Source organism: Toxotes jaculatrix, chromosome 20, assembly GCF_017976425.1.
Source record: "Toxotes jaculatrix isolate fToxJac2 chromosome 20, fToxJac2.pri, whole genome shotgun sequence".
Classification (NCBI taxonomy): Eukaryota; Metazoa; Chordata; class Actinopteri; family Toxotidae; genus Toxotes; species Toxotes jaculatrix.
In genome coordinates, this window is record NC_054413.1 from 11,412,545 (window position 1) to 11,435,653 (window position 23,109).

General features: G+C 40.3%; 1 protein-coding gene across 1 annotated transcript in view; it reads right to left on the reverse strand.

The window, feature by feature from the left end:
- The window catches only part of cntnap2a (contactin associated protein 2a), a 313,547-nt gene that overhangs the window by 174,382 nt on the left and 116,056 nt on the right, over positions 1-23,109 (reverse strand). Inside the window, exon 2 of the mRNA XM_041065446.1 lies at positions 14,125-14,235. Within this exon, the coding sequence (XP_040921380.1) occupies positions 14,125-14,235 (111 nt within the window). The remainder of the gene's footprint in view (positions 1-14,124; positions 14,236-23,109) is intronic.

Genomic DNA, 23,109 nt, shown 5'->3' on the forward strand with positions numbered 1-23,109 from the left:
TGTTGAATAATGTTGGTTTAAATGATAACAATAAAATTATTTGACCTCTTAGGCTTTACTGTTTTTGTGTTGAGGGTTGTCAAAAATATTCAAAAACACAGCTCTCAAATTGAAGGTTTATTATCTCCTGTACTGGGAAGGTGCACTAAAGTTGGAAAATATTTTACCAAGGTGAAATATTGCTTTGAAGAAAATTACTATCTCTAAAAGCATCAAAGGAGAGTGTTTCAGTGCCATTTTCCGCATCACTACAGTGTTGACTGTTGGAATAGATGGCTCTGTTTGTTTCATAATCCACTCAGTGGCAGTCAGCATCTTTGTGCTAGCCTGGAATCTCATGGCTCTGGCTCCATTGCCAGACAAATACTCATGTGTCCTCCTAAAGCTGCCCACCCTTCGCACCTCCAGGTGTCCACCTGAGGCATGGCCAAACTCCTCTGGACCTCGCAGGTTAAATGAGCCTCAGGTTAAATGGTGCGGAAACAAAAGAGCGAGGCAAAAGCCAGACAGAATGGAAAGAAAAATGTTGGAAAGGATCCCACTGACCTGATTTTGTCTGCCATTAAAAAATGAGAGGGAGAGGAGAAAAAAATGACGAAACTGTACTAAATGTAGGCTACTATAAGAAAAGCAGTCACCACACTGTATTTCTTGTATAAGAAATACAAGAAAATGCACACAGGAGAGCATAAAACAGATGTAGGGGCCAGTGCACACTTTCACATACACACGCCAAGCACTGATGTATCAGTGCAGCAAACAGCTGAGCCTGTGACAGAATGCGATGGTGAAATGATTATCGGGAAGAGTGGGCGGTGGATGGACTGCGAACTGGCCATGTCACGGCCGTCTTCCCTGATTCTCTGTGATGGATTTTTTTTTTTTCCTAAAGGACACAAATACAGATAAGAAAGTGACAGGCTGAAAGCACAAGTGAAAGTGACTGATTTAAAAATGACAGGGAGAGAGAGAAAACAGAAACATGGGAACAAAGCAAGAGAAAGGGAGATAGTGAGACCAAGAAAGTATGGGAGAGTGGGAGAAGAACACTAAGCATAGTGGAGGAGGCAAGAGAGATGATCGTCATATGATAAAATAGAGGGCGAGGCAGTTTGCAATGTATCCCCCTCCCTTGACAAAAATCCTATATCTTATCCAATTACAGAGCCATTACACTCTAGCCCCGGCCTTGACAGATAACCAGGGCTGTATCAGTGGAAATGTCAATACCTCAAAAACCCTTTGCAGCAAAGCCATTCCTCTGGGGGATATCAAAAGTGGGGAGAGTAGGGGGAGGAAGGGATGGAGGGTGAGGAATGGGTTATGGGAGGGGTGGGGTGATAGTGATAAGTAAACAGACAGCGGAAAATAAAGATTAAGAAGGCAAGCTGAGGAGACAATGGCCGAGGTAGTGTGACGCTTTGAACAAAATCCAAGGATGGGGTGTCGGAAAGAATGACGAGAAGCTGTGTGTGGTGATGAGGGGGTCACAAGAGAGGGGAGAAGGCAGAAAAATGGAAATGAGAGAGAGTAAGAGAGATGGATGAGGCGAACAGAAGAGGGACTGATGAGAGAGGATTTTTATGTCTTTGGTATTGGGGAGGCCAGAGATGAGATAGCATGTGGATGGGATGGAAAAAAAGGGACAGAAATGGAGCAATGTAGTTATGGTAAAGAAGGTGATAGATGAGCACAGAAGTGAAGAGGGGAAGAGGAACAGAGCTCAGGGAAAAGGATGAGTAACTTGGGAGAAAGAGAGATAAACGGAAGCCATTCAACACTGAAAAAGGGATACCATCAACTGACAGTTAGATTGCAGGTGGGCTCAAAAGACATGGTATAGAAAGCAAAGATTGGAAAAGTTTTGGGTAGAATTCAGAACAATGGGAGAGACAGAGGAAAGTGAGAAAGTAGTGGTTTGGACATATGTGCAATGTGGCCATAATGTGGCCAACAAATAATGGTGGTACATTGAAGGTGGGTATACAGAAAGCTCAACAAAGTATTTCACTGTCAGTTCATCTGAAGGTTGAGCCAAGAAACACTCTACAGACATAAAAATACATCTTTCTTTTCTCAAAGAGTCTCCACAGGCCATACCTGATGACAGTAACAAACCTAGAGACATTTTAATGCCAAAAATGGGGCATGAAATTATCCTTTATTTGTTCAAAAGGGATTCATCCAGTGAAAGCTGGCCTTACATACCATTCTTCAACCCCTGCTTTGAGGAAGCTGCTAACAGTTTTCTACTGTTGTTGGCACAAGAGAAACACAAAGCAAGTAGCATTCAAGGCCACTTAAATGGTAAATCTACAGTATTCTATACCCTGCAATGCTAATGCTTCACTGGCTACATGCACACCACAGGTGCCTGGTAAGCATTCAAACTAAAAATTACCCTGCAATAAAAAAAAAAAAAAAAAAAAAAAAAAAGAAAGAAAAACACAAGAGGCTGCATTGGTATGTGTCATGACCACTAATTTTGTATCCCTGTTCAACACCTCAGCCAATTCACACTTTCCTGGGGCCTCTGCATTTCTTGAAAATTTTCCAGATTTGTCATTCACCACCTGTCCACCAATGCCCTCGGACTTTCCCTCCACGCTCAGCCACCTTCCTCCCACAGCCACCTTCACACCTGTCTCTCATTCCAGTACCTACCCACTAGCAATGGTTTTCTGCCAGATTGTGAATGTTGCCATTTGTGCTCTAGCTTTGTCTACCTGTGCCTGCTTCCCTGCCGACACCGTGTTCCTGCCCCATCCCTTATGAATCTATTGATTACAAGCTACCCCTGTTTTGAACTTGCTGCCTGGACATCATTCGTTATTTCCAGCTTTCCTTTTACTAAACTTGTTCAATCTGGCATCATTTTGCTGATGTGAGAAATGGTGAGAATAATTTGAGCACATAACTAGATCCAGTCCAGACTTATAAGACACCACCTTGACAATCCCAAACTAAACACTGGAATTTTGTGTTGTAGTGTGATATATCAAAAACAGATTTATCACTGGGACGGACCTATAGGGCGTAACACTCCACCGCTAACCCAAAATTAACTTCAGAAAATACATTAAAAACAACAAAATCTATGGAATTTCTTAACATAATTATACAAAACAACCAGGACACTAACTCGAGACTACAAAAGACACAAAGTCAGAACACAATGGCAACACCAAATAAAATCCTAGGCTAAGAAGAAGCAAGACTAGCAGTCCCAACACTAGAAGCTCTACACTCTAACGCTGACACAGCAGCTTTTAAGCACTTAATTATCAGACCAGATGCACACCATTGATAACTGATCAGGTAGCACTTGGGCGGAGCAACAGATAAGATAGGAGAGAAAGAGGGACAAACAGCGGACCAGGAAACACATACAGCCATAACGACGAGCTACTGTATGTGATTGGCCATCACAGTGCATGGTTGGATTATGTTGCATTGTGTTGCGTCAAAAGTTGAGCCATGTTCAACTTTTTTTGATCAGTCTGAACATGGCTTTAAGGGGTGAATGAAAGGACAGGGTGATGGTTAGGGAAAAGGGGCTGAGGAAGGATGGAGCAGAAGGCATGTTAGGGTTACAGGGTTACCAGAAGGAACAGATGGGAGCGAGAGAGAGAGACAGATAGACTGAAATGTCCTGAGAGACGTAAAGGTTCAAAAGATTGTGAAAGTGATGGCAAGCATTCCGGAAAAGATGGACTAAAAAAAGCAATGAGTGAAGAGAGCTTTGGGCTAAAGAGCTTGATGTTAGAGGTTAGGGAAGGAACAAGGGACACAAATAAAGGATGTGGGGCGGCAAAAAAAAAAAAAATACTGGGACCACAGAAGTGAGATGGGCAAATGCTGTCATGGACTGGAAAGGAAAGTAGAGGCCTGGAAAAAGAAGAACAGATGAGAGGTGAGAGGGGAGGAAGGGGAAGCTTGACAGAGGTTGGGAGGGGGGAGGTGAAGAGTGATATATATATATATATAAAAGAACAGAGGTGCAGTGAAAGGTGAAAGCCAGAGGGAGAAAGGGGAGAAGCGAGAAGAGGTTGACAGAATAAAGTGGAGATGGAGGAGGCTGGCGGTGGGAGAAAGGGAGGTGAGAGAGTGAGAGTGAGAGAACAGGAGCATCAGCGAAAGGAAGAAAGAGGGGGGAAAAGAGGGGAGGAGAGAAGGGAGGAGAGGAGCGTCAGGGGACTGTCACCATTCTCTCGCCTGTCACACACACAGATGTTCGGGGAGGAGAAGAGGAGCGAGAGGAGGATAGAGGAGAGAACAGGAGAGCAGAGAAGGTCAAAGAAACCACCTCTGAGGAAGACATGAAGAAAAAGAGAGAGGCAAGTAACAGAGAGAAAAAAAGATCAGGAGATAGAGCTCAGGACAAAGGATGGACAATAAGTACAATCCAAGAGGAAGACAGAGAGAACAAAGACTTGAAAGCAAGAGGCAAAAACTAGAGTACCACAACTACCTAGATTTCTCTCTACTGAAGCTGATAGAAATCTTGAAAGTACTCCTGATACCAAATCACTTACGCTGGATAATAGACACTTAGAGCGTTAATTGGTGTGAGTGTGTTTTAAAACATTTGAAGTCTACACTGAGGCGTTAAGGTCAAAAAGAAAAAAAAAATTACCATTCATATGCAATTTATTTGGCAATTTGTTTGTGAGTCAGATGGCTGGAACAATCTGTCGATTAATATTTTAGTCAGCAGCACTTTTTAATAACTGTTTAATTCTTTCCCGTCTTTAATCAACCAAAAATATTCACCAGTTCAGATTCCTAAATGTGAGGATTTGCTGCTTTTTGTATGTTTTATGAAATTGTATTTGTTTTGGATTATTACTTAACAAAAATAAGGAAGCTGAAGAGATGTCTGGTCATGGTCATATTCACAATTTTTCTCTGATGTCTTATATACTAAATAGTTAATGGATCGATGTAAAATACCAGATTAATTAACAATAGCACCACCCAGTCAAGCAGATCGAACATCCTTTAATGCATGTAAAAAGGCAGGAAATCCAAGACCTTTTTTTAAAAATAAAAAAAATATTTGTGGGTTTTATTTGGAACAATAAGAGGGCAAGATTACGCTTATCCTTGCTGTACTTACCATTTGACCGGGGAGGTTTAAAATGTCCAAATATGCTGTGGTACTACTGGGCTGCACAACTGAGGTCCATGATGTTTTGTTTCTCAAAAAATGAATGTCCCCATTGGACTGAAATGGAGTCTTATAATCTTAGAGTGTCTCTTCCTTTGTACATACACTCAAACACGGTTAAAAAATTAGGGAGACAGACTAAAAACCCAATGGTAAGAAATATGATAAAGATTTGGTATGATGTCAATAAGTACTTGAAGGAATCATACCCGCTATCTCAACATAGCCCTATTTGGGGCAACCAGTTCTTTGCGCCAGGTAGAGCAGATGCCACATTTAAAGTATGGGCTTCTAAGGGGCTAGATTGTATTCAGAGCCTCTATATGCAGGATTCTAATATTATGATGTCTTTTGAAGAACTTAAGCAGAAGTATAGTCTTCATAGAAATCATTTCTTCAAATATCTTCAGTTAAGAAACTTTGTTAGAGTAACCCAAAATAACCTCAACAAACCTCCACTCTCATCTCTAGAAAAAATTATGATGAAGGACAAGATACAGAAGGGTCTCATTTCAGAGATCTATAAGCTATTAATATCTCACTCAGTAGAATGCACAGTATATAAGGTTAATGCATGGAAAGAAAATTTACAAATAGAAATTTCAGACGAAGAGTGGAGGGCAGCATGCAGTAAGGCTCATACATGTTCCATAAGTACACGTCTAAAATTATTGCAGTTTAAATGGATAATGCGAATGTATATAACCCCAGTGGACCTAAATCGATATAATAGTAATGTACCAGACATATGTACAAAATGTATGGAAGACAGAGGCACACTGTTTCACTGTATTTGGCAATGTAGGAAAATTGAAATGTTCTGGGAAGAAGTACGAAAAATTATTGAGAAGATCCTGTTAAAGCAAATTGCATTAGATCCTAAGCTCTTTCTGTTGGGTGTGTACCCAGAGAAACATAACTACACGAAAAGTGAGAGAACATTCATGGACCTTGGTTTTGTGTTTGCTAAAAGAAGTATCGCACTGTTATGGAAGAGTAATCAAGCCCCAAATACTGCACAGTGGATTAAACAAATGTTAACAAGTCTTCCTTTAGAAAGAATAACATATATATTGAAGGCTAAGCAGCAAATGTTTGAAAAAATATGGAGGCCCTTTATAATTTTTGTGAAGGATTTTGATTTGACTGGGGATCAGGTAGATGGCTAAGGATAGTGGACGGGGCAGTTCCTTAATATTTCAATAATAATTAAACATTTCAAATGTTTTGCAAATTACATTATAGAGGCAATTATATGTATGTCTAATGAAGCAATTGTTGTATGAGAGGAGCATTATTGTCGTTACTGCTTCATTGTTGTCGTGTTTCTTGTGTTTTGTTTTTTCTTTAGCAGCAATGAATACTGTTTTTTTTTTACATTGATGGAAAACTACATATGACTGGCTGCATGTATGTTATATAAAAGAAAATGCCAATAAAACTCTTTTGGAAAAAAAAAAAAAAAAAAAAAAAAAGGCAGGAAATCCAAATTTTTTTTTTTTTTTCTCACTGCGGAAATTCATTGATGATATACCTTAGCAATTTATCGGCCCATCTTGCAATGGTTTAAAACCTATCTGAAGGGACGAAGCTCCCATATACATCCTGCTGCTCTACAGCGTATTCTTATTTAACTTGAACTGGGACCACTTCCTGTACCACTGATGCTGGCATTTTTAACTAAGCGGCAGGTTAGAAATCAGGTTAATCTGCTACCTGAAAGCTACCTGTGTGGTGCCCTTCACAGATGTGTACTGGCCAAATTGAATTCACACGCACAGGCTCCTTCTGAGATAAAAGGAGCCAGCCGAGGAAAACATATCTGGAGTTCCTCCAAGGTTGCAAAACAAGGTCTGAGCTATCTGCGATGACACAGATAACCCAGAACTGTAGCAGTGGTAGCGCAGTCAGAGCAAGTGTGTTACTGTAGAATCATACCGATATCAGTACGGATAATGAGCACAATTATTCTTACACACAAGCATACAAGGGCATATAAATGTAAATGCATTTATACATATATGTAGACACAGGTGAAACTCCAGCTTTTGTCAGTTGTTCAGTTTTTCAGTGGCATAAAAGCTGTATTTGCAGGCTGCAAACAAAGTGACCATACAAAGCTAGTTATTGCCCATTTTTCACAAAACCAATAACAATGAACATACAGTAAAAACCACTAAAAAGTCATCTTGGGATTGTGTAGGGGGGCATAGATAAATGTACCAACAGCAATGTGCTGACTAAGGAAAAGCAGGGGAACATAATGGAGAGAAAATCAAACCAGGAAGTGCCCTCTGGGAACCATTGCCAAGAATGGCTACCTTAAAACTATCAACTAATGCAATCTGTGTGGTTATTTTTCTTGTATCTGTTCATCTCTTGTTAGGCTGTCAAGTTGACACCCTCCTGCATCTTTGTTTCTTTTTTTTTTTTTTTTCAGATGCAGATGATCAAAGCTCACCTCCCTGGACAAGTCTTAGGGTTGTCAATCACACATATTTACAGTATGTACTCTGTGGATGAAAAAAAAGGGGAAAGGGCAAGTGAGCAAGATAGGGCACATTCACAAACAAGTGAGTGTGTGAGAGTGCAAATAGAGAAATAAAGATTTAAATAAAAAAAAAAAAAACAGAAGGGGGAGAGATTTTCAAGTCAAAGACCTGGAGTTCAGAGAGCGATTTTAGACGGTGCGGTTCTGGACAAGTGATGAGCAGCTGGTGACAGGCATGACACACAAACAAAAGTGACAGTGGCAGATCAGAGCATCAAAGAAGAGAACAGCTTTCCTCTGTCTTACTGTCAGCGTGGGAGTGAGTGGGCGCATACACATGACAGAATTTGCTTCTGCGCAAAACACTTTCAAGCCTCTGCGTGTGCCTTTGTGTATGCGTGTGGGAACGTGTGAGCTTGTGTTTATCAAAGTTGATGCTTTTCATAACAAAACCACATTAACAGGAAGTATAACTTCTTAATTAATTAAGATGCTAGGCCGATGGAAAAAGGCAGCAGAAAGCAAACAGCTGGTTAGCCCTCTGCTAGCACTTCATCTTTCTGTCATGGAGCAAAGGGAGCGGATGGAGACAGAGTAATTTAATTAGGAGCGGACCGCCATTATCGATGGATGACTGCAATGGCTAGAGACATCAAACAATTTTGCAAGATGACAGAGAGTGAAAAGCAATGCATGAAAAGGGAGGAGGAATCTGGTTAATTGTCCAGCAAGTCAGAACAAATGTTGCACTGCAGTACTGTCACGTCCTTCATTTGAATAAGGAGGTATACAGTGTAACTTTTTCAAACTTGGAAAAACTTGGAAAAGTGAGTATAAGGGTGAGAATGTGAGAGAAGAAAAAATAGATAATGAGGTCTGGGAAGAAAGAAAAGGGGGACAGGCTGAGAAAATGGAGTGTGGGATTGAGAATGTTACTGTAGAAAATAGAAACTCTATGGAGGGAAAATGAGATGGAGAGGGGAAAAAAGGGGAGACAACGATGTGATGGAGGGCAGAGAGAAACAAGACGGAGGGGAGGACAGAGGAACACAGAGGAAGAGGGATAAAGAGAGAAAGAGAGTGAGAGAGAAGAAAAGAAAAGAAAATGGAATATAAGGATCAGTGGCCACGTGTTCGTGATTAGTGGTCCAATCTCATGCTTGGCCACGTCTGCACTGCACTCTTGCACACACAAATCACCCATTCCTCTCTCACTTTCTTCACACACAAACGTTATTCATTGGTCTCCTGTGTGATTGGCGCTGTTCGAAGCCCAAATCATCTTTTGACCTTTTCATTGAATGAACGCTATGTCAAAAAATAACCCATCAAGCGCAGTGACAGTAAGATGCACCCACATGGAAATTTCATGGATACCTTTCTGGTATTAAACAAGACTGAGATCCCACTGTAAGACGCGTAGCTGAATTTCAGTAGTTGTACATTTGTGGCTCGAATTGTCTGTCAGCTCATCACTTATCACTTTCACTGTCCCCTCAATGTTCCCTGTTCTTCCATTGTCAACTCATGTTTCCCTTTGTCCACATCAGCCTGTTCACACGCCTCCAAGAGTCTTTCTTTCACTCTCTCCATGTGTTCCAGTCCTCTCTCGTCTCCTTTCTCCACTTCTTCACATCCACTGATCTTCTCTTTTTTGTCTTCACCCTCTCCAAGCCTCTTCTATTTTAACCTGTTTCAACAGGGCTTCTGTCTGTGGCTGGCAGTGCTGAACATAGCCTTGTGTGAGGTGCAGCTCACAGCTCAAGTTGTTGCTATGTGACTTTTGAAAACTTGTTTGGAGACCGTCACTCTTTTGCTGAAAGTTAAAGCCGAGATTTTTTTAAAAACCTTTTCTGGCACTTTTTTTTTTTTTTTAGGTCTAAAAATTTCCATGACTCAAGCAGAGACAGAATTGTGATAGAGCCCAATTTTATCAGTTGATTAACTAATTGCAGATTAATTATATCAGTAAACTGGATGCTGATTTTGTGGATCATATGTATGTACTGTTTATTTCCCATCCCTGATCCTGTTCTGCACACACTTCTTTCACTTATTCATGTTGTTCAAATACAACAATGGAGAGCTTCTTTTTGCTGTCAGTGGGTCATCATGATTTAGTGAATATGTGCGGAACATGTTTGTGTACACATACCCCCGACTGAAGTATGAATAGAAGCGTGTCTGTCTGCCTCAGTGGTCCACAGCCTTCCAAGGGATGATATAAGAAAAGATGCTACTCCTACAGTCCTTGCTATGTTCATTTTGGGCATTGTGTTGTTAAGTTGTCTCCCTCAATTATGTCCCTCAGCTTCATTTAAGGTCTGAACTGCATTTCTGGAGTCTCACTTTAAAACGAGGGAAGTCAAAATGAATTATATAGAGATAATATTTAAAAACAGTTGAACATTACATCAAACCAATTTTAATATCAGTCTTTAAAATGTTCTGTGACCTATCTTGAAACCACAGTTGTCCCATGTGGTTGTGAAACCAGAGATGTGAGGAAAAGATCCCTTTCTATATTATAGTAACTTCATGTCTCTGTCTGTCTCTTACTCTCTCTAAGAGGACGGATGGTGAGAGGCAGGAAAGAGTCATGACACTAGATGGGGTTCCATGAAAATAAACTGCAAATTTTAACCAACCAATTAACCATTGCCCAGTGTTTTCATCCACTATTGTTGTCTGGGTATCAGGAGTCAGTTCATTGAGATAAATGTTTTCTAGTCGGCTGCCGTTAAACCATTGCAAAAGAAGAGGGCCATTATAAAAGCAACATTCAAACCTCAAACAGTGCACTTTGCCGCACTGCAATATTTTTGAGGTGTTCTCATATTTTTGACATTTCTGTATAGGAATTTATTGATATGCAAATTGTAAATGTGCATAAAAAAATGCACATGAAAACCTACCTCATGAGAGAGAAATGATGAGCAAGGGTCACAGTGACAAGAAGAACGATCAGGCAGAAGGAGAGAGAAGAGGAGAAGGAAAAATGAAAAGAAAAGGGAAAAGATGAATGTAAAAAAGGAAAAAGAAATGGAGGAAAAGGCAGAGACTGAGGAGGATGATGAGAATGAGATATTAACAGAGAGACAGAGGATAAAAGAGAACAAGTTGGGGGAGTTGGGGGGGCACAGAGACAAATAAAGTGTCAGAGTCTTTATCAGTCTATTCTGTCTTCAACACCCAGAGGCAAAAACTGTCCCTGCTTGATTTATCCTACCACAAATATAATAATGAAAAAAAAATATATATAAAAACAAATCTAGCTCATAGTACAGCTGATGTAATAATGTATATAATGCACTGCATCAGCAACTGACAATCAAACTTAAATAAGATGTTGTATAGTAATTTTATAAATAATGTGCTGCATAAAGTAACAGCTTGTGAGTGATTGTGTTTTCCAAACAAAGACAAAAGGCATTTAGCATTATGATGATGAGTCTACTGGTAAAGAATGTTTTTAGGTTTTAGCAGACAGAGACGGAGGATTTAGCAGGAGCCTATTCATGTTACAGCATTTATACACTACATGCGCACAAATACACTCCCTAAAACACATACATTAAGCCATATCAAGCACACACTCCTGCATTTACATACATGGGTAGACAGCATAGTATGTGTGTGTGTGTGTGTGTTTGTGTATGCGTGTGTGTGTGTGTGAGAGAGACGCAGCAGTCAGATGAACAAGCACAGTAGGAACTAGAGGCCTGGTGACTGGCTGGCATACAGAAAGTGGCTGCCTGCCGGAAAATTGTTACGCCATCATTTTACCTGTCTCTTTCACACACACACACACACACACACACACACACACACACACACACACACACACACACACACACACAGGGACAGGCACAGGCACACACACACACACACACACACACACACACACACAGGCACACAGACAAGGCATGTGCATCCAAAAATGGATATACATACAGATGACACACACTCTCACACACATGCCTATGGCCAAAAAAAAAAAAAAAAAAATATTTAATAGCTGTCAGCTTTCACAACACAAGCTTAATATGAATGGTGTGTCCCATTGATTTTGTGCCTCCCCCCTGTTCCATAGCACCGGGAGATTGGAGTAGATTGGCTTATCAGCACACACTCATGCCACTGATGGCACATTTGGCTGCCAAACGCAGCTGCTTGGAGGGACCACTCCTCATAGTATGAGTGTGTCGGCGTGAGGTTACAATCCTCGAGTCTGTGCTTTTGTCAATGGCGCTGATTTTGAGCAGTTCCATTCTGCTGTTGCAAATATGTTTTCTGTCAATACGTGTGCAGGTGTGTGAGTGCTATCCGGTATTTTTAGGTGCTCATGTTCCCGTGACGGCGTGGACGTTTAAAGTGTGGACTTTTTTCATGCCTTTGAGTGTTTCTGTGAATGTGTTCATGTGTCACGCAAGCTTGATGGGCTGTTGGCTTGTTTTCTCATGCAGCATGTCTTGTGTGTCTGCAAAATGTCCCACTATCATGTTAAACGTGTGCAGTATGTGTTATTTGTTATGCCTGTTTGCATGAATGTGTATATTTATATGTTTCTGGGTGTGCATTTATGGCTATGTTTTACATTTATGGGTGCATGGGAAACTGACAGCAAAATACAGTAACTATGCTGATTTCAATTTTGAGTGGCATGTTCCTTTATAGCAAAAAAAATCGTCCTTGTGGAGACACTTTTTTTCCTTCGGAAGTAGCCTAATTGTCCCTTCTTGCAGAACTTCTCCGCCTTTCTTTTTCCCCCTCTAATTTTAAATTCCACCCCTGTCATATGCTTTCTGCTTACAAGATGACAACCTCATCATCCAAACACTGTGTCGTTCTCTGGAGGACACGAAGACACAGAGGATGAGATGAAACTTTATATCCTTTCTCCTCATTTCCTCCGCTACTTTGACATGTGTCTCAATTTGTACCCATTTTGCCACATTTAACACTCGGTCAACATCTGGTGGAGTTTGTCAGTTTGTTGTTTATCGCAGCGTTGGTTCTGTCTGTCATTTAGTGTCACCTGAATCACAAAAAAACTTGAGATATATGAAGAAAACAAAGTTTCCTAAGGGCATGTTGGACAACTAATTACAAGTCAAAACTGTCAGGTAGTGCAAGAGGGAGAGAGCTGAGTATTTCCTCTTTTAGCATGAACAATTTTCACAGCTAAATACAGAATGAGTATAATGTCTCTGGATAAACCATTCCATCTCATATTTATTTATTTATTTATGTATGTATGTTTGTATATTTTATTTTTTACAGCAGCTATTTTCTTAGTTTAGTATCTTTATTAGTTATTCTACTGTTGGAATAGTGTTTATTTAATCCTTTTCTGGTCATATTGGTCTTACTTATATTTTACTTTCACTTACTGTACTGTACCCTTGCTGTTGCTAAATGCAATTTCCCCACTGAGGGACTAATAAAGGATTTTCTTATCTTATCTTATCTTATCTTATCTTATTTTAAGCTTCGTATTTTAAGATTTTTGGAGGTTAGCTACATCAACCGGTGCTTTTGTCTTGAACGCAATCTTGAACTGAGTCTATGATGATTGTGCCTTATTCAAAAACACTTGCTTTTTTTGTGAAACTAGTCCAAACAGATTGATTTAAGTATATCAGTATCGTTTCAGTACAACAACAATCTGCAAGGACCCAGATTTTGATGCTTCAACCACTGCATCTTCCCTAAGGACCCCCATCTCTGAGGAATAAAAGAAAGCATGTGGTGAAAGAATGCATAAGCTGTATATTTGCTCTTCATTATTGCTGTCACTGACAGCTTGCTCTTGATTTCTCTCCCTCTTCTTTCCCTTCTTTATTGTTCGCAGGTGTCGTGATTAAAGGAGGAGCAGTCCTATCCTCTCTCAGCAGTAATTCTATTGGTATGATTAAACACACCAGATTACCTTGCCTTTATTTGCCAGCTCTGCGCTCTGTTTCCTCAGCTGTAGTAGTGACTATATTAGATCGAAAAGTATGAATTATTAATTGTATAAACATAGAGGGGTGTAATTGTCTGGCCCTATCTCTCTATGCTGTGGACTGATGTGGAAATGAGCTCCAGTCTGAGCCACTGAGATAATGACTGGAGCTGAGTGAGGGGGAAGAAAGATGGAGAAATGGAAGGAGTAATATAGTGAGGAAAGTAAAAGGAAATAGAGAGAAAGTAGAAAAAGGAAGGGGAGCAGGGTGACAGCAGCTGTGCAGCACTATTAAGCATGTCACTCCATGAAAGCTTGGACATTTATCTTTCCGTGTGTCATCTGTTAAATCTTTCATAAGCATGTATGCACATGTACCTAGATTGGATGTCTACTTTTAACCATGTCTACAGTATATGTATGTGTGTCCAACCCTTTTATTCACAGCATTCAAGCATGTCTGAGGACATGGACATCTGTAGGTTTTTCTGATATTGTGTGCGTGTGTGTGTGTACCTCCTCTCCTGTTGAGCTTGGCATATCCGGGTGCGTATCCATTGGAGAAGACAGATGAGCTGGTGAAGGCTGTGTGGGGTAGAGAGGAAGCTAGAGCCTCGTCACACTTTGCTGTGGAAAGAGAAAGAATGTGAAGAACCAAGGAGGAGAAGCACAGGAGAGGGTGAAAGTGAAAGTAGAGAGAGAAGAAAGAGATGAAATAGGAATAGAAAGTTGAAAAGAACGAAGGGGAGGAGCAAAGAAAAAGAGAAAATGGTGAACATTAGTGTATTTTGTATCAATTAGAGAAAATGCATCAGTGTTGAGCATACATTTATCTACACCATGGGAGCCCATGAAGCAGTTCAAAGCAATTCTACATCACGACCGTGTTAATTAAATGTTAAATAAATTAATTGGAGGATAAAATCTCCTCAGCTCAGCTCAAGCACTTTCAGATTAAAAATCTGAAGTCTTGAATGTTTCATACAGCTTCACTCTATCAAAAAACAGACTCAGCTCACAAGAGCTGAAACATGGGCACAATGAAAGTTGAGGAGAGCAGTTTGTGGGTCAGGAACTAAGTCAGGTCAGTCAGGCTTGAACCACAGGGGCATCAAAAACATTGCTGAGTTCACAAGTGCATTGCACAAATGTCTACTATAACAAGCAATGTGGCTTTGTGACCAGATGCATATGGATTTAGAAAAGAGGAAGAAAAATAAACAAACAGAAATGTGAAATAAGTGAAACCCTGAATCGGCCCAGTCTCACCCCATCAGTCCCAGACAGGCAGATTTAACAATTAAGCCTTTGATCTGCCTTGATTCACACATTTCTTCAACAAATGAAATTCCAATTTGAAATGAGGATCAACTGTATCTTAGGAACGAATACAAAGAAATTTAAAGAAACACTTTGATGCAAACTTTTTACATCAGGTGATGGATGTTGGTTACCTAGACTGTTGAATGCTGGTTGTATAATGCAGGTTTAGCTTTATACAAATCCTTCATTCCTTGAGAAAAGTGTAAAAATTTAATGCAGAACCCAACATCTCTTACAACGGCATTTTCTGCAACACATAACCTTGAATGAAATCATGCAGACCTGAGTCCAGATACACATTTCCACCTGTCTAGCTGGATGAACTGTGTGCCCGAAGACTCGGAGTAGCTGAAAAATGAGGAAAAGAGTCAGAGAGACCAGAGCTGTAGTGCTCAGACCAAACTGACCTCAGTGTCAACCCTCAACTCCTTGCACTCTCAAAAGGAATCCAAGAAAGCAACTGCAGTGGCACACACACACACACACACACACACACACACACACACACACACACACACACACACACACACACATATGTGCATGTGAGACACACAAAGGCAGCAAAATTATCACAAAGGAGAAATACACAAATATATATTCCTGACGTACATACACAAGTCGCTTTCCTTCCTCTCTCTCAATTTGCCCCTTTCACTCACTCATACGCGCAAACAAAAACACACTCACCTCCTCCAGTACATTAGGCTTCACACAGAGAGAAATTGTGAATGGTCTGTCAGGCCAGGTAGAGGCAGTCAATAGCTTTCTGTCATGCCCCACTGTATAAGCGTGCGTGTGTGTGCTTCAGTGTGTATGAGGGAGTTTCAGCTTTAGAAGAAAGAGAAATGTTTCTCTTTCCGTGCATGTTTGTGTGCAGGATGCTGTGGGTGAAAGCCAGAGCTGTGTCAGCTTCTTGAGCTGTTGGGTTGTGAGACATATTACTTTTTGTCACAGGTGGGCTCACAGTATTTAAAAAAAAAAAGACATCATCATAGCTTGATAATGTACAAGTCTGAATGTGTGTTTCATTGTGGAAAGGGAAATGGTCTGCAGCCTCTCTCTGTCCACATTTTTCCATCACTGCCTGTTTTGACAGGGGATACACACACAGATGCCCAGGTTCACTTTTATAAACACACACACAAAATGTAATGAGGTCTCTGGCACATTTGACCTTGCACTGAAATAGTAGTAAAATCCACTAGCAGCCATAAGGCACCTGACTCACCATCACAGAAATGAAGACTACCCAACTCTATTTTTGTGAAATAGGGTTGGGTTGGTGTCATTTTATTAAATATTATACTTGCACCATACGTGCATCCATACATTAAGCTTCCTGCACCGATCCACAGAGACTCAAACACTTGCATTCAGACAGATGCAGTCATACACAGGCAGGCTACCTGTCATTAATTCACACATGTGCACAAACAATGCCTCTCCTGCAACTCCGGTCTCAAGAGTGTTTCCACAGGTTTCTCAGCAATGACTTCTTCCAGCTGCATATGAACATGCTTTGTTGGTCTCTCCCTCTCTCTCTCTCTCTCTCTCTCTCTCTCTCTCTCTCTCTCTCTCTCTCTCACACACACACACACACACACAAAGCCACAGAAGTGCACAGAATAAAGGTTGGGAGGGAAGGAATGAATGGAATGAGAGAGGGAAGTTAATGGTGAGAAAGTGGATTTTAAAGGAATGGAGGTGTGGAGAAAAATATAGTGCATTTCTTCAGTGCCTCTAGTTATTTCCTCAGGGCTCTCTTTACTCTCTGGTGGGGGAAAAGCTGCTACGTGAAAGGAATTAAGCGATCAGATGATAAAAAACATGATACCTACAATCAGCTGGCTAATGCTCCCTTACAAGATACAAATGCTTTTGAAGAAATAATAATACTCCTAACACAGTCATCATTTACTAAATTATGTTATGCATGCTTCGGTGAGAATGTGTTTTGCCTGTGAAATCAGAAACGCAAATATACCTCATCACAAGGTCTAACAGCCTCTAATTGCAATAATGGCAACCCCTCCTGAGGCAGAGGTACCTCAAGAGGGGTTGCCTCACTTTGTTTACAAAGTGAGTGATTAGATTTAAATATATTTTGCCCTCATGCAGCTTGCATTGATTTTGCCACTATAGTGCATTAGTACTCTGCAACACACCAGTTGACATGAGCAGATCTTAAAAAAAAAAAAAAAAAATCTGCTGACATAATTGACAGCTTGCCTGCACCTCATCCTTCTTGCAACTCTGTCTGAGCATATTCCTAGTACATGCTGTTGTTACTGGTTGTACCGACTCCCCAGCCTCCTCCCGTTCTAGCTTCTAAATAACCCCACACGATGGCCTTGTGCATTTTGTGTGTGTGCCTATATACATGTCTTTTGATGGTTGTGTGGCCAAAGTTGGTCCTGAAACCACTCTTGTGAGGACATTTTGGCCGATCCTCATAACTTTAAAGGGCTCTTTGAAGGTTAAGACTTGGTTTCATGGTGAGGATTAGAATTGGGTTTAGGTTAGGGTTAGGGTAAGGCATTCAGTTGTAATGGTTAAGATTGTGTGTGAATTTAGCCAAAACCAATATATACAGCTATATAACAGCTGAGTTTAAGCTTTGATCTTTGATGCACAATAGCCCATTGTGATTCAAATTTTCACATTACTCAAAGATGAGGTCAGGATGTCAGTCATTTTCCCACTATGAAACTGAATTGCTTCAAAGCCTCAGCAATTTACTGCTTTTGTACTGTGTAACAATGTAAAGACAGAACACATACAGAGTCCATTGCACTGTCCTATATCCATTCCCAGTCTTTCACAGGTGATACCAGCAAGCAAAAATGAAGAGATAACTTTAAAGGAAGCAAAATATTGTTTTTTTTTCCCTCTTTACTGTCTCTATAATCTTGTTTATGAAGTTTCTTCCCTTCAAACTGGATTTTTCCAACAGCGTCACCAGTATTTTAGGTCAATGACGCGAGTGAATACTAAAATCTATGTTACATTGTATCAATTTCATCATCACGGTCGTTCAAACAGTGTTCGAGTTCCTTTGTGAAGCCTAAAGAGCCTCAGTGATGAATCACAGCTGATGTGTATGTCTACGCAGTAATGCACACACACAGAACACCACACAATACAAACCATGACAATAGCCCCGTAATTCTGTTATCAGGAGATTTATTAACTTCCTTTAAGCACATTGTTACCTAAAAAGATGAAGTTATAAGAAATGATGTTTGCATGGTTGTGTTTTGTGTGAGGCACTAAATGTTACAGAAAATATCTTGTGAAGTTTAAGATTGATTAGAGTCGCACAATATTGTCTGAACACCTTTCATTTTTAATCTCTACTAACAGGAATGCTGGTCTGGTCATGATGATGTGAGGGCGACAAAGAACCAAGGATAAGCCAGTGAAAAGCGGACACATTGTGACATGTCTGGGAAGAAGAAAAATGACTTTTTTTGATTGGCTGTAATTCTCTATGTGGCTGGCATTTGAATAAAAGCAAAATTTCTTTCTTTTTTTCTTTTTTTTAACTTGAATTGTCTGTAATTGCAGAAATTAGGCTTACGTTTCACTACAATTTCCTGCTGTTAATTTTAGGACAACAAATAGTGAACAGTAAGACTACCTTTAACTTTATATAGCTAATTTTAAACACATGTATTAAACTGAAACTATAACACCAGAACTATCTAAATCTCTATCACCTTGGTACCCTACCAAATGTTTGGACTTTTAGAGCTGTGTAGGGAATTCAAGTTAGGCTACGGCCTTGAAATTACCGGCAATAAATCTGACATTGTCTGTTTTCCCATTTTTCAGCATCCTAAAGGAATGCACCTCTACCAACAATAGCAATACACTTAAGTGATTTATTGCTTTGAGATGATTAAATAGCAGGGCAGGCGCTTCCCACGCAGGTAAACTGCACGTGTGTGAGAACATTCAGCCTCTGTGTTCTTACTTGTCAGTAATTAATCTTTAAAACAGATCTACCATACATTACGTTTGTCAATAATTCACTGATATATCACAATGCACAGCTGCTGCAGCACACCTAAAGAAAATAGATTATAAAGTAAATAAATTAAGTAATAAGATAAACACCCACTTGCACCCCAATGTAAAAACATATCCTGGGTGCAGAGTTATAAGAGCAAAAGACCCAATATGTTGCATGTTTGCTTGGCATCACATGTGACCATCACAAAAAAAGAGGCATTTGTGAATGCAGACCACATGGTCATGTAGTTATGACTCAAGTGTGAGATTGTAGCGGCTGATATTTGCCCATGTCTCAAGTGCAAAGTAGGGTTGTGTATGTTCAGGCACTTTAGGGCAAGCAAATGACTACAATATCCAAGTGCAAATGTCAGCCTATTCCCCTGAGAGCGAGAAAGAGATAGTTTTAAGCATGATGGTATGATAAGAGAGGAGAAACAGGTAGGGGCAGAGAGGGAGGCCGGGAAGAGAGAGAGAGACAGATAAGACACACACACACGCACACACACAAAGGAAACAGGGGAAAGAAGACAGAAGGTGAGAGCAAAGGAAAATGGCTGCCTACCAAAGCCTTCTTAGTGACATTTCCTGCTAGGTAAATAACTAGGATGTGGAAAAATAGCAACCAGGAGATGTGTCAGCTGGCTGCCTCCAGTTGGGACCAGAGCCATGGATAGACAGAGTTTGGCCAGCTTGTTCAAAGGACTTTACATTGCTGCCACATCTTTGGAGCTAAAGAGAGTTGGATACAAACACGGCATAATGCATCCAGGGTGAAATTCATGACATCCTAAAGATCAGCTGGCAGGAAATGACAAACTGCAGCCACAAAACTAAATGCTGGCATCCAGAATGTGGCATAGTAACAAGAAAAAAAGAACTGCCATGCCTGAACTCCTTTAAAAATAAATAAATAAATAAAATGCCGTACCTACCACATTGGGCCTTCAGGCAAACAGCATTGACAAAGACAGTTTACAAGTAAAAAACAGCGTTCTCTGCACATCTTCCAGCTAAATGCAGCTGTTGTTCTCAGCTTGAGGACAACAAATTTCCAGAGGGGAAAAAAACAAGACTGATGCACACCAATTAATTCGCAGTCTTAAAGTACATGCATGTTTTAATATTTGGGGTCAGTAAGTCAGTCAGTCAGTGAAGAACATTCAGTGTTCTTTGAGGGAAAAAAAAACACACTACACGAAACTATGCTATCTTTATTTAATGACTGTGAAACCACTGTGTGTGGAGTTTTGGTTTGGTGCTGTCAAGTCTGTCCTCTTATCAACACTGAATGGGACTTGGGGGGCTTTTTCTGGACTCAAGTCATGAACACAGTGGAAGCTGTCAAAAGTGCCAACAGCTGCATGGAGATGCAGTCTGACTCTCCAAACTGCCAGTGACTATTAGGGTCTCCGTCTGTGCATGCCTTTGGTCTCTGGTGTGCCTCGGAGCAGTATCTATTACACAAATTACGGCAGGTTGTGTGTCTTAAATGACCAATCAGCAATTGTTTGAGCAGACAAGTATTAATATTTAATATTCCATGACATAATTGGGAAAAAAAGGTTGATAAATATTCTGCATTTTTGTCATCTTATTATAGTTGGAAATAAAGAACTGTTATATTTGACAGCTTGCAAAAATACTGTTGTCACCAAATCATTAAAAACAGAAAATATTTGTTTTTTGACGGTGATATCAGTGTAAATAAATGCATCAGAAAACTGACAACCCATGACTGTCACACAGTACACCTATGACTGTCTACACTAAAGAACCATTCCTGTCTCGTTCAGCTACTTCATAATATATCAGGATAATCTGGCAAGATCAAATTCTGTGCACTGGCAAATTAAAGTAACTTCGGAAATTGCCTCCAAAAACAATTTGAAGTTGCCCGTCTTCTTCGTGGGGTCAAAGAGAAAGAGTTTAAAAACTGGTCAAATGGCCGTTGGCTAATTAGCAAGCAGCTACATACGCATGTTGTCCTGTACACCTGGAATTGCATGACAGCAGCTCCCTGGTGGGTTTCACAAAGAGGTATAGGACACAAATTAACAGATGTTCCGCAGACTAGAAAAGGCCTCGCTAATTGGCATTACAGATGGTTGTTCCCACCATTTGCCACCATCTCCAGTCTAATATTAAAAAAAAAAAAAAAAGTGAAGTAGGATATGGTATTTTGTCTTCCACTAAATCAATGTGAATGCAGTGGAAGTGCGTAAGTCCTTGTGTGACATGCGATTGTCACAGACACTTCAGCAGGGTGGATGTTGTAATGAACAGTATTGCGTTGCATAAAAAGAATGAACTTATTTTATTCAAAATGCTCAGTTGAGATGCAACAGTGATAGAGAATTTCTTTGCTCTGTAGTCAAGTGAAAACACTCAATCACACACACAGACACAAAGTGTGTTGGTTTTGCATTCCTTTTTGCTGACGCCTGAAAACTGCAATGTGTATCTGTGTGCTTTTTTTCTGATTATAGATAGTGCTCTGACATATGCAGCCTTCACATCTGGTAAAAAAAAAACACAACTGATTTTCTGACAGCTCGACTCACCCCCTCACTAGATCCCCCGCTGCTCCTAGGAATGAATAACAAACAACTTTCCTGACACTGTACGACATTTTCTTTCAGGATATCCAAATCACTTATATCAAAGTGAATCCAACCTAGTGTGTCTTTAGTTGTGTATTGCACATCCTGGACTGCTGTAAATTCCGTACAGAGTTACATTATGCACCTTTGTGTGCAGGGCTCCCACAGCCCTGTGGCATGAAATAGCTGATGGCAGTGGAGTGAATAACAATCATCTAGACCCCAGGGTGGGAGCCCATTCAATTTCAAATCACACAATATCCCTGCGGGAATTAAAATGACCATTTAACTGTCTATGACAAGGTGCCAGCTTTTCTAAATGTGAAATTTATTCAGCAAAAAAAAAAAAAAAAAAAGGGGGGGGGGGGGGGGGGTTATCATATTTTTCAAGAAGCAAAAATCTCTCAGGACTAGATATTACAAGATGTCGGCAGTTTTCCATTGCTAAAATATATCGATTTTAAATAAGATGATAATGAAGATTTCACTGAGGAAAGCTGTCTTTCATGCTCTTTTTCAAATGAAATCTTTAGTCTCAACTCAAGATGTTGGTCTCAAAAAATGAGGTGTTTTTCAGCTGAGTTCTTGCTAAAAGATGAGCTGTTTCCTCCATCTCTCTCTCTCTCTCCCTCCCTCTCTCTGTGTATTTAGAAATGTATACAGTGTATAAGTGGAATCTGACTCACTTTGCCTTAGGGTGAAGCACCTTGTTATCATATTCTCTATTTATTCATCTCTCTCACATCTTTCACCCTTCTTTGTATCATTTCTTTTATCCCCTCTGCCTTTCTCCGTGCTTGTTCAGTAACTTCATATGTGAGAGCGTGAATTGTGAGACGTAATTACTTATATTTTCTTCTCTCGTTCCTGAAAGCTGTTTTATTAAAAACAAAATCTCTTTACTCATTCGCTCTATAAACTTTCACTGTGGCTTCTTTTTCTTTCAACACTCCCATTCCCAGCCTTTCCCGACCACCCTCCAACTACCCACCACCACCGATGCCACCACCACCGCCACCCCCCCCAAGGCTTGCCAGCTCTTTGCTTGAGCCGTTAATCAAAATTTTTTGGTCCAGATTCATTTTTCATGTCTTGGAACCCTCACCAAACAATTTTTGTCAACAGATCTGGCGCCCTGCGCCAATGTGAGCACAGACCAAGCGCATAATGAGATGTTTTGGATGAAGCAACCACACATAAAGACAGACATCCAAAGGCACACACACACACACACATACACACACACACACACACACACACGCACAAGTACCTCTTTCTTTCCTGCTTCTTTCTACATCTGTCAAGCAAAATTTGAGCAAACTTTCCAAATGTTGCAAAACAAAAAAGGCTTCCAAGAGTTAGACTTACCAAATGTGGATAGTAGCTTCATCAGGTTATATAAGAAACCCATAAAACCTGAAACAATGATCAGTTATGGACAAGCTGATCTTGTGCTTTGCTGTCAGCTAATGTTGGCCACATTTTGTTTGAGGACAAAATCTAAAGAACACGTTTGGCAGCGTCGAGTGCACAAACTATTACAAATATCAATGGGTTCTTC